At 28.1% G+C, this 13100-nt stretch overlaps 1 protein-coding gene across 1 annotated transcript; it reads right to left on the bottom strand.

Annotated features, from left to right (window-relative positions):
- Positions 1 to 6930: 6930 nt before the first annotated feature.
- On the bottom strand, positions 6931 to 9333 carry LOC110615582 (uncharacterized membrane protein At1g75140). Its single transcript, XM_021757533.2, has one exon. It carries the CDS (start codon positions 9025 to 9027, stop codon positions 7102 to 7104), a length of 1926 nt encoding a protein of 641 aa, XP_021613225.1. The 5' UTR covers positions 9028 to 9333; the 3' UTR covers positions 6931 to 7101.
- Between the last annotated feature and the right edge of the window lie 3767 nt (positions 9334 to 13100).

Genomic DNA, 13100 nt, shown 5'->3' with positions numbered 1-13100 from the left:
ATTAGCAACAAAATAAATCAAGAATTTGCAAAATCTAATTTACAAACAAAAAATACAAGATTTGTTATTTTTGTTATAATCTCATAAAAATCTAAAAAATTACAAAATATAATTACAAATCACATCCACAATTAAAGAAATTACAAATCCAACAGTGACTCACATTCATAAATCACAAAACACAATTCAAGAATCTTGATTATTTGAAAATTTCAAACACTCAAGAATAGAGACATAACTCAAAGTGAATAGGAGAACGAGAGCTTAGTAAGAACCTTTAAAAGTAGATAGTCTTCAAATGAGACCACTAGAGCTGAATGAAACTAGTGAGAGAGAGCGATAACTATGAGCGAGAGAGAGGGATATCGATATGAGTGCAAATGAGAATAAGCAATAAAAGAGAGAGCGAAATTGTAAGAGTCGAGATTTGGAAATCAACAATCGGTTATGTGTTCAATAGTAATAAAAAAGAAAATAAAAAAAAGAACAGTTGAATGAGAGAAAAGTAAGACAAAGAAGATAGGGTTTGATACCTTAAAGTTTTGAATTTATAGTATCATTTTCAATAGCACAAATTTTCTCAATTAAAATAGATGGCTAAAATTTGATTCACATTAAACAAAAACTTAAAATAAAAAAAAAAAAAATTGAAGAAGGAAAAGGGAGAATACATACCTGCAGATTAAATACAAGATCTTCAAAGGTCATAAATATTGTACTATCGCTAAGCCACATGCTTAATAATTGCAAATTGTCAATTTAAATTATACATATTCACTTTGGTTCCATTAATTTGATTTTTAATTTTTAAAATCACACCAAACTAATTTAATGAATTTTTTAAAAATATAAAATCGAATCGAACCGAATTTTTTAATAAATCAAACTAAAATTTTAATTTGATTTTATTCAATGGGTTATTTCGATTTGAACAAAACTCTACTTAATATATTTTGTATAAATTATTAAATTAAAATTTATAAAATTGAATGGGTGTGGATTTTTTTTCAGTAATAATAATACCATTAGAATATATTTAATTAAATAGATTCGAATTTGGGTTCTGTTGGTACTTTATATATTTTTATCTTTAAAGGTCATACTCAACCTTAATGCTATGTTTGGATGAGAGTAAAATAAGAGGAAAAGAAAAATAAAAATATTTTTCCCCCTATTTTGTTTGGATTGAAGAAAAAATATGGTAACGTAGAATTCTATGACACAAGTCTCAAATCCATACGTATAAACAGATATAAAATCAAAAAATTTGATAAACACACATCTTATGGCACCCTACACTTAGAGAAGCTGAAACACTAATGATCGAAGAATTTAGATAAAAATCCGACAAATGACACAATGAATAGTTGATAAGTTAGCCAAGATTATTGGTGCAATTGATGAAAACAAATTGTCGCTCTCACTTAAAGCAACACACACCAAAGGCATAAAAAAGAATTCTGAAAATTTTGATTTAAAAGTTTACTCTTATAAGTATTCTTTATCCTTATATAGTAAGGAGAAAATTAAAATCCTAAAACACTCTTCTTAAACTTGATCGAACCACACACAAGGCCCAAGTCCAATCATATACTAAAATAACACATGAAACTCATAAGTATTAAAGCATAAGTTCAAAACATGACCCAACACGCTAAAACTTAAAAGATAAAATATGACCAGAATACAAGTCAAAACAAAATTAAAATAAAACAAGTGTTTAAATAATAAAATATAGTTAGCCCATCATGACAAAATTGAATCTTTACAAAACTCTTTATTAATCTTCACTTTAGGCTTCACTTTGTATAGTTTTGACCCATAAGCTTGATTAGGCTCCCTAAACCTATGATTGCAAGTGTTGTACCAAATCTGTCTTTCCAAGTTTTCAGTGTCTTCTTTTTAATTTTTGCATGCTTCCTTCTTTCTTTAGGTTTTCTTATTTGTTTCTTTAAACGCACCTTATCGTTGGTGCGTTGACCTTAGTTTCTGAAGTGCAATTGAAGAATCAGCAAAAGAGTGGTAAGGTTGCAAACACTTAAGTGCTTTTATTTCTAACACCATATTTGCTAGTTCTCTTTGTTCTTTATTGATTTAAGGTAGGATAAGTAAAGACAATAATGTGGTGGATAGTGATGATGAAAGTGAACTGGACATGGTTAGTGATTATAAACTCTTCAAAAGGTTAGTTGGTGGTAAGTTTAGAAGGCTCTATAGGACTCTTGAGAGGTTGACCGAAACTATAGAGAGTTTGAAAGTCTCATAGTCTTCCACTTCTACAAGAATGCCTTAAAGAACTCTTAATTCCAATAGGGCTCAAGTCCGAGATGAAGAGTTGATGCGCCAGAGATTCATCCCTTCACACTATTATAGAGATTTGGACAACAGGTTGGCAAGACTAGTGCAAAAAAGAAAGACGGAGAAAGAAAAGAAGAAAGAAGAGGCTAAAGTTTTAATCTCAACTTCCATAGAGATTGAAATTGAAGAGGAAGTTGTAATGCATAAAGTTAATGTATTTGCTATTGAAAATTCCATAAATGAGCTTATCGAAGAGGTTGTGAATGATGGTGGACATGGAGAGGACGTGATTGATGAGGTGGAGGCGAATGGAGATGTTTTAGAAGCTGTAGAGGAGAATGAGTCACATCTATAGAATCTTTCTATGACTAACATTATTATGCCTAGTTCATTTATTCTTGATGTGCAGGTTATTGATGAAAACATCCATGACGAAAGTTTTTTACTATTTTCACATATTCAAGAAGAGGTTTTTAAAGATGCATTAGTTCCTAAAACTTTTCTTCCTGACATGAACATGAGCAAGATTTTAGGACGAATCTTTTCTAAAGAATAAGGGAATAATATGGATCCAATAGGATAAATTTTCAAAAATAGTATGGAGCAAACTCATATCATTCATATGGGTCTAAAAGGAGTTCAAAATTATATTCATATGATTCAAATAAATTTGGGGCATCCTTCAATTCATATGGAGTAGATTTGGTGCAACACTTGCAATTATAGGCTTAGAGAGTCTAATTAAGCCTATGGGCCAAAACTATACAAAAAGAAGCCTAAAGTGAAGATTAAAAAAGGTTTTTGTGAAAATTCAGTTTTATCGTGATGGTCTAGCTATGTTTTATTATTTAAACACTTGCTTTATTTTGGTTTTGTTTGAGCTTGTATTCTATCCATATTTTATTTTTTAAGTTTTAGAGTGTTGGGTCATGTTTTGGGTTTATGTTTTAATACTTATGAGTTTCATATGTCATTTTAGTGGGTTTGGATCTTATGTGTGGTTCGGCCAAGTTTAAGAAGAATATCTTAGATTTTTAATTTTCTCCTTACTATATAAGGATAAGGACACTTATAAGAGGAAACTCTTAAATCAAAACTTTTAGAATTCTTCTTCATGCATTTGACGTGTATTGTTTTGAGTGAGAGCGAGGAACTGATTTCATCAATTGCACCAAGAATATTGGCCAACTTATTAACTATTCTTTGTGGCGTTTGCCATATTTTATCTAAATCCTTCGATCATTGGTGTATAATTTTTATTTCTAATCACATTAGTTGATTAGGAGTGTGGTATAGCAACTATCGGAATATATCTTAGTCTCGTTCTTTGTCAAGTTATGTGTTCGGAGTTTTTTATCACGAGTTGGTCATGAATTTCGCATCAATTAGTATCAGAGTCAAAGTGAGATAAATTCTATTTGGATCATATGATTTGAACTCCTTTTAGACCCATTATAATGATATGTGTTTGCTTTACACCATTTTTTGAAATTTGTCTTATTGAATCTGTATCATATGTGAATAAGAAATATAAAGGTAAAAACAATAAATTAAAGTTACTATTCACTTTCTCTAATTTAGAGAGAAAATAGGTGAAAAATGAATATAATTACTTTTTTATCCTTATAATTATTTATTTTTATTATAATCATAAAGGGTGAAATAGTTATTTTTCTATTTAAAAATTTACTTTCTCTGCTTATTTTCCTTCCTTCTTTTATTTTACTTTCTTAATTTCCACTCTTTATTTTCCTTCCTCCCTATAAACTTATCCAAACAAAGGCAGGCTGAGAGTCGGCAATCAAACAATAAGTGGATAGGCTAATGCCATCAGTTTACCTTATTCCTCGTCATACACCGAAGGGCTACTAGATTATACCAATTTGCAAATGTTTCCTTAATGATGGGAAGGTAAAACTCATAAATCGAGCAGAGGAGGCTCCATAGCAAAATTTGAAGTACATTGAAAAAAAAGGAGCATGTAATTCCCTCTCCAAAAGAGTGTTTTCTACCTTGAGAAGTTATGAGAAAAAAGGTTGGTAAATAAGAAAAGGAACATAGGTTGTAGACTAATTTTTTAGATAATAATTTTTTATTTTTTATTTCCAAATAAAATAGAACTTTTGAAAGATAAAATTTTAATTTGAATATTTTTCTCTCAATTTCAAAAGAAAATAAGTTATGAGCTCTATTTGTTTTTTTTTTTCTCTTTTTTATCTTAATTTTTCCTTCATTCCAAATCTAATAAACATAAAAATATTGATTATCAACTATATATTAAAACAGTATAACAGTTAATTATTCGAAACATAATTTTAATAGTATGAGATTAACATAACAATGTCAAGACGAGGAATACAACATTTACATGATACATTGCCTAAGTAATTTTACACGGTATAATAGTTGAATCTAATAATTTTTTCAAATGTGAATCGCGAAGTAACTGTTTTAATAAGGATGGAATTCTCATAGAAGCAAAGTAGAAATTACATAGAAAAATATTGAAAAATTATAAACTATTATACTGCATATATGGCAAGATAAAGGATATTGATGAATGACCGCTGGACTACTAGTATCTTTATAAGAGAGTTAAATCTAGAATTCATTATAACCTACTAGGCAGACTGATTTATTAGCACACAATCCAGTCCACAAATAAATAGGCTGGGCTGACTGGGGCTCGAACTTATTAAAGAGGAATTCAGCTCATCTGATGTGATGGGTCAGTAGGGGAAAGGACCTAAACTACACCATGACCCTATCAGCACGAGCACCGAAGGAAAATTAAATAGCCGTCGAAGAAATATGTCTGTATGTAGGTTCTGTATAATAGCAATAGGTGATACTGTCTACGATGGTAGTTATACGTCACTAGAAAATAAAAAAAAAAAAATAAAAGAAGAAGGTGTGAACCTCACTCACATATAGAAAAATCCTACTTTCTTTTACATCTCAGGACATCATTGATAATTTTAAATTTTAATTAATTATATGATTTGTTATTTTTAAAAAATAAAAGCAGAACTAAAAGCATATGAAAAATATCCATAACACAATATAGAAAATATTATATATATATATATATATATATATATATATATATATAAAAGTTGATTAACTTTAGAATTTACATAAAAATTGAGATCTTCAACTTGTATATATAATTAAAATTAAGCATAAAAGATAAATAAGAAAAGAAAAACATTATAGTGTACCTATAGAAGGAAAAGGAAGAGCAAAACAGAAATTGAAAGAAAAAAAAGAGTATCTCATTTGAGAGATGTGATGGAAAATTACTTGATTGGCTTGTATTTAATTTTCAAATAACAACCCAAATCAAATATTAATTTGTAAATATAAAAAAATTAAATAATTAATATTCAATTAAACTTGTTTTTACTCATTTAATAACAAGCAAATAATTTTATGCTTGAACTAAATAATAAAATAAATTATAAAGTATATTTAACTATTAAAAAATTTGAAGCAGCTAATTAACGAAAAATTAAAATTCTGTATCTATTTAATATTTTTTTTATAAATATTTAAAACACTCTTTAATAAATTATAATTTTTTTTATAATATATGATATGCTGATATTTAGAAAATAAGATTTAAAGTGATTGTGTGAGATTAGTTAGAGAAAAAGAAGTTCTTCCTTTTTATTTTTTTTCTTTTTGTTTACTAATCACGTCTGTTTAACCGCTTTTCTTTTACAGTATCACCTATTTTTGTCACTTAGATCCGTACGTATGGAGGTGTCAGATTCCTCTCACGCCAATCGGCCATTTAATTCTCCTTAGTGTGCATGCGGATAAAACTGTGAAATGACTGAACCAGCTATTCTTCCTCACATCATATCACCGGACTAGATTACCTTCTGTTGAGTCCGTACTCATGATTGACCCAGCCTACCCACGCATTCGAATTGGGGCTCGCGATGTTGGATTGGTCCGCCTAAAGAGGGTCTAATAGGTTTTATGCCTATGTTTTTTTTAGACCCGGCCTTATCCTACGTGTAAAAGCCTGGGAATCATTAAAATATATATATATATATATAATTAATTAATTTAGATAAATTATGGAAAAGGAAAAAAATAATGAAAATAATTTTTTTATCTTTCATCATTTAGATTCTTTTTTCGCTTAGATAATTAGAAAATTAAAAAAAAAACAATATTCTTATTTTCCTTGCATAAAACGAGTGAGATTATTTTTCACCCTAGTTTTGTAAATTGTAGTTTTTTTTTTTTTGTGAAGCATTTTTGTAAACTGTAGTTTTATTTAGATAGATTAAAAGTAATTTTGATGGAGAGGTTTGAATTTCTATTTCTCTTGCAAAGCTCATTGTTTGAGACCAAAGGGAAAATTAGTTGCTAATAACGATGATAATAAAAACAACTACAGCGAGATTTACCTATAATTTCAGTTAAAAAAAATATTTTTTTTTTCTCTTTCATTTCTAAATTATAAAGAAAATAATATTTTCTAAATTATAAAGAAAATTAATTATTTAATTTCTGTAACATACTCTCTATTTGAGAAGAGGTAGAGAAAGTTATTGAATAACGTTTGGTTGCAGATGAAGTGAATCTGGGAAGTGGCAACTATTGTAATGCACCTGATAACAAGATTAACCATTATTAATTTTCCTTCACGCAGCTAGAAAATCAAGATAACAACATTGAAAGCTCATACATCGGGCTTCCCTCATACCAAATGAACTAATTGTCCAAAGATAACAAAACTAGAAAAGAATTCCAGCACCTCTAGTTAGAAGGAACTGATTTAACAACTCAACTGCTTTCATCAACACCCTTATTGTTTGCATATAGATTCTCCCTTCTGATAGGAAACACTTTAGATTCCAAAGCCGGACCCCTATACTTTAGCTCAGAAGATGCTCTATAATTAGGATCAACAGAAGTAGGTCTAGCGTTGGTATCAGCAGTGGCCGTGTTAAAGGAGCCGGTTGTTCCTGCAGGATATCGTGAAGGTGAAACGTACCTCATTGACGGACCTCTCAAACCACCAGCCCTTAAGTCCATAAGTTCATCTCTTCTCGAAGAAGAATCGGCAAATGTTCTCTCCCCAGTGCTTGATCCTAATGGCACTCCAGTTGTGGTAGATGTCGAGCTAAAAGGATCATCCGGTCCCCAGGATGTGAGTGCTTCCTTCTTCTTAGCAAAGAAGTGCCATGCTACGAATAGAAAGAGTATGAAGAACAACACAGGACTTGTCCATAGCATTGTATTGAATTCTCCTTTAAATACCGGAAGATTAGAGCGGTACATTCCCACATACCCACTTCCAAGGCCAATAACGACGAGTTTTTCACGGTCACTGGCTATTAAGGGTATTAACCTCCTGCCATTGGTTTCATCCACCACTTGATAATTTAGAAATGACGATCTGATCTCATCCAAACCAGCAGCAAACAGAAGCCGAGGTCCACCAACCCTAACATAATGCTGAGTCGAAACATTATAGGCGAAAATCTTCTCTTCGTTGACAACAAGCAAATACCCCTTAATAGCTTGCATTGCAATGGGTTCATCCATGTCAAACTTTCTTTTGGATCTAACCCTGCATTTGAAGTTCATTACATCTCCTAACAATAATACATGAATCAAATCACCCTCCGATGTAAATCCATATGCTTTAGACCGTTCAGTAGCATCAAAAACATAATTCCTAACAAGAGTATGATTCAATCCTTCGCATTCCGATTCCCTGACTTTCATGCTCCTTAAATCAAGTGACCCTGCACCACTCTCCGTCAAGAACAAAAGCCTTTGCTTCAAGAATGCAAGTGGCCTGCTTGTGGGCATAGCAGAACCATGAACTGTCCCATTTTCTCTAAAAACACGAATCTTCCCACCAACATCCGACGACAAGATATACCTCGATCTCCCAACATGATGCACTTCCAATAGAGTTACAGCTAAACCTTCTAAATGATCGTCGGGCATAAACTTGCCTACATTTTCCATAGACAATGATCCCCATTCTTCTCCATTCAGACTTTCATGAACTTTGTGCACCAAAACCACACCATTCCGATGTCCTGTCGCAACAATACACTCATTCTTATAAACAGACAAGTATGATACTAGTGCTGTAACAGGCGAATCAATGTGTGTCTGAAAATCAATCAACACATCCCCATTCCTTGAAAACACATAAACTCTGCCTTGATCATCCCCAACAGCAACATACTTACTAAGACCCTCATAATCTCGAAATGGCAAAACGTTAATACAAGTTGCATCTGAATCTAATTTTACAGCAGACACAAACTGAAACCTCTCTGACCAAATTGGACTATACTTTGTAACTGAAACCGCTCTCGCCGTGTCCCCATCCCGAGTTTTTCCCTCGATATCCTCTTCTTTGACATTAACAACAGATCTTTTACCATCAGATTTTATCTGATTAACTCTATCTTGTTCAAGATTCTGACTACCCTCTAAAGGTACCACTACTTTAGCAGACTCCGACAATTTTGTCTCTAATCTAGCAACTACTTCACTGAGATTCCTCACTAATTCTTCAAGTTTATGCAATAAAACTTCCTGCTTCTCAGGTTCATGATAAGGAGAGTGATGTTCATCGTGATCGAGTACGGTTGCGATTGAGCTAGAGAAGTTTACCGAAATCGAAGCCAAAATGAAAAGCAAATAGAGAAAAGAAAGATACTTGCCTTTGTGAGTGTTCGCCATTGAAGAAGCTAGGGTCACTGTGTTGTAGCCATATACTTTGTATAGAAAGGCATCAAATTGCAGATCTTTGGCGATTGGATCCAAAGATTACAGAGAAGTTAGCTGGAATCTATGTTAGATTTGACGAATCTGATGGAAGAAAAACAAGGGATTTTTGGATCAGAAGAAAAAGAAGCGTCTTGTTTTTCTTTTTTTGAAGTTCTTGACAGGGGTGTGTACGGTGAACGTATGTTAGGGCAAGAAACTCGATTTTTCAGCCCAAAAACCTGGAAAATTGCTCAGTGGGGCAAACCACATCTACGGTGAGATGAGGAAATGATCCTCTGAGGTTGTTTTTATCAACTGATTAATGATCTCTACATTAGTTTACTGACACGTGACAGTTTTCTTTCTCTCTCTTGAGATATTTACGTGGAGATTTGAACTCTATCCCGGTTGACTGTTGTCCGTCGGAGCGCCCGCTCTTTAGTTACAAACAACAATTTTAATGTGAATGATAAATTAATAGCAGAGAGAGAAAAAAAAGAGAGGAATTTCTATGATCTAGAGAAAAGAAAGGAAAGGGAGACAAATAAGGGAAAAGGAATTTCTTCTGTTATAGGGTTTGGTTACTGTTTTAGTTCTAAACGTTTTTATTTTGTTTGTGTTTCTTTGCTTTTCCTAATTTCTTTTTTTTAATTTTAAGTTGAGGAAAAATGAATTTTATTTTTAGAGCTGTTGTCCGTCTCAAATTTTATATTTTTCTTATCGTAGATTAATAGGCTGACTCTTATTTTTATTATTTATTTTTTTGGTCATGATAGTTTTAATAAGTTAAATACCGACGAAAAGACTTGTGTTTTGAGAGCTTCGATTTTAATTTTTTATGGAGATGTGCGCGATATTGTATTATGAGATCATGCTTGGTTGGATTTTGGTTAGATTTTTATTGATTTGTTTTTTTTTTTTGAATTTTAAGTCGATTTGGATTTCTAATCTTTTCTAGTTATATCTTATTTAAATCTTGAAAATATAATTTCATGATAAAAAAATTAAATTAATAGCAAAGAGATAAATAAATAACCTTTAATTTTTTATAAAAAATTATTAAAAGCAATTATTTTATAAAATTTAAAATAATTGATTTGTGTATTTAGTTTGAATTTTTTTTATTTAAATGCATATTTTTATTAATTTATTTATAAAATCATTGATGTACTATATATTTAAAAAATTGAGTATTACAGTGATCGGTTTGCTCATTCTAGATATTTAAAAAATTAAAGTGTTAAAAGTTTAATATTTATGCACTCACAAACTTAGTCTGATGGTAAGTAAATTCAAGAAATTTCAGATTCAATTTCATGTAATCCATACGGTGCGATAGCAAATATCAAATTCAATAACATTTCATATATATATATATATATATATATGAAATCAAATGATGACTTTTATTTATACCTCTAAATTCTCTGTTTTAAATTAAAAAAATTTATAAGAATTCAATTTAATTTTTTTTTAATTATTTTTATTTTAATAAAAATTTAAATTAAAAAATTTAAATTTTTTATTTGAAATAAATTAAAATTATACATAACTTTAAAAAAATATTTAAATTTTATTCTTACAAAATAATTTATTTAAAAACAAAGTGGATAAATTTAAAATTAAATTTTTTTTTTTTAAATCAGCATGCATATGACACATCAGATAACTGTCGTAATAGAGCACAAATATAAAATATTTAGATTTGTTTCATAAAAGCTAAAAATAAAAATCTTATGTCTTAATTTATTTATTTTAAGATTCAAATTATTAAAAAATAAATTAAAGAAAAGTGCTATTTCCGTACCTGATATTTATTATCTTCAAGGTCATCAAAGTCAAAAGAGATGTTATTCTTGGTCTTCATTGTCAATTGATACTTCTTCAATTATGGTTGGCTTGAGAAATAGGTCAGGCTGCCAGTTTCTCTTCTTGGCATAAACTTATAAGACTTGATTGGAATTAAGCCAAACGTATGCATCAAAATAGGAAAGCGAAGTCGTGGTTTGAAAGAGAAGACCAGTAGCCGTTGGAGAAGGAGTGGCAACTTAAGAGATCCACGTTAGATGCCAAGGGGCCATGAGCTCCTGAAAATTTTATAAGAGTATTTATGTAATTTTATGTATAATAAAAAAATTATTAATTAGTTTTTATTCTAAAATTACTCCGTTAAAATATTTTATAGTTTATAAAATTAATTTTTTTATTTTTTATTAAATAAATTTTTATCCACTTTTAATATTATTTAGTTCATTTAATTTTAATTATTTATTTTATTTTATCTCTCTCATTTTTTATTTTTTCCACTTAAAAAAATTATTTTTCATCTTTAAAATTTCTTTCAACTCTAATATATAAATTTTTTTTTAAAAAAATTCATTCATTGCATAATTTAATTTTATACGTTATATTTATTATTAAAAAGTAATTATCTCACTTAATTAGTTTCTAATTTATTTATATAACTGAAATTATTTATTAAATTATTTAAATATAAAGAAATAAATTTTAAATTTTTATAAATAAAAGTGTTTATGAATAATGTTTTATTAATAAATGAGTTTTGTAAACTATTTAAATTTAAAAAATAATTTAATTTTAAAAATATAAATTTAATAGATAATAAGTTAAATAATTAAATTTAAAAATATTTAAATATAAATCAATGATTATTTTTATAGATAATATGTTAAATTATTTAAATGGAGGAAAAATGAAATGAAAATATTGTTTTTATAATTAATGGTTAGATAATTTAATTTTTCAAAAAATAAATTTTATACTATTTCAAAAAAAATAAATTTTATAATAAATATTATATTAAATTATTATGTTACTCTAATATTATTAAAGTATTATCTTTTTATAGATTTATATGCTATAAGAATTTTTTCTATAATAAATATTATTAAAAATTAATTTCATAATAAAATGAGAAATGAGTGAGCCATCGATTGATTATCAAGAAAAATATAATTGTAAACATAAAAAGAATAAATTTATTATTAATATATTTTAATTAATAAAAAAATAGATAAATTTTAATTTAATTATAATATTCTATAAATTTTTTAAATATATATTTATTTTATTTTTATTCATCATTCATTAATATCCATCCATCGAATAAAATTTCTAGATCCGTAACTGTTGACAGCCAAATGCAATAAACTTTTTGGTGAATGGTAATTTTTTTTAAATAAATTATATTAATTTTTAAAAATTTTGACTATATTGCAAAATAATAAAAAAAAATTTAAAATTTTTATATCAATATCATTTATTTATGTGACAAAATAATTCATATCATGTACTATAGGTGCAAAACACACTCTCCTTGATTTAAATTTTAACTTTAGATATAATTACAATAAAATTTATAATTTTAAACAATTTTATTAATTTTTAAAATTTTAGATTAAATTATAAAATAATAAAAAAATTTAATTTTTTTATATAAATAAAATATTTAATTAAAGAAAAATTATTATTTAATACATATATTATATAGAAAAAATATTAATTAATCTTTAATTTTAAAAAATATATTAAAATATTTTTAAAATTTTAAAAACTTCAGTAGTTGATCATTATGTTGATTTTAATTGTTTTATTAATTAATTTTTATAGTATAATAAAACTCCTTAGTTAGTCTTCAGTCTAGTAAAATACTACTATTAGTCTATTAATTATTTTATTAGAAATATTTTAAACTTTTTATAACACTTAGTTGTTAAAATTAATAAATAGATTAATTAGTAATTTTTTTACAAATTTTAATAACATTTTAATATATTCTTAAAAAAAAAATTAACTAAATGAGTTTTAATAATTTTTTTCCGAAACTAAACCCAAGATTGTCCAAAGCATCATATTTTAGTATTAAATCCATGTCCAAAGTGTAACAACGTCGTCTTCCTCCTAGATGCAACTTCCTGTTCATGACTTGCTTCTTTTTTTCTCTGTTGCCCCTCTCTGCTTCCGCCAAAAGTCAAAGAGGACAACTTATAACGTTTTTTACCAAAAATTTTACCTTAAAATCCATT

The sequence above is a fragment of the Manihot esculenta genome, chromosome 5 (assembly GCF_001659605.2).
Source record: "Manihot esculenta cultivar AM560-2 chromosome 5, M.esculenta_v8, whole genome shotgun sequence".
NCBI lineage: Eukaryota > Viridiplantae > Streptophyta > Magnoliopsida > Malpighiales > Euphorbiaceae > Manihot > Manihot esculenta.
This window is presented reverse-complemented; position numbering and strand designations above follow the sequence as displayed.

Bases quoted from the DNA above. Each gene is read 5' to 3' on its own strand.
- LOC110615582 (XM_021757533.2), bottom strand. From the start codon at position 9,027: ATGGCGAACACTCACAAAGGCAAGTATCTTTCTTTTCTCTATTTGCTT.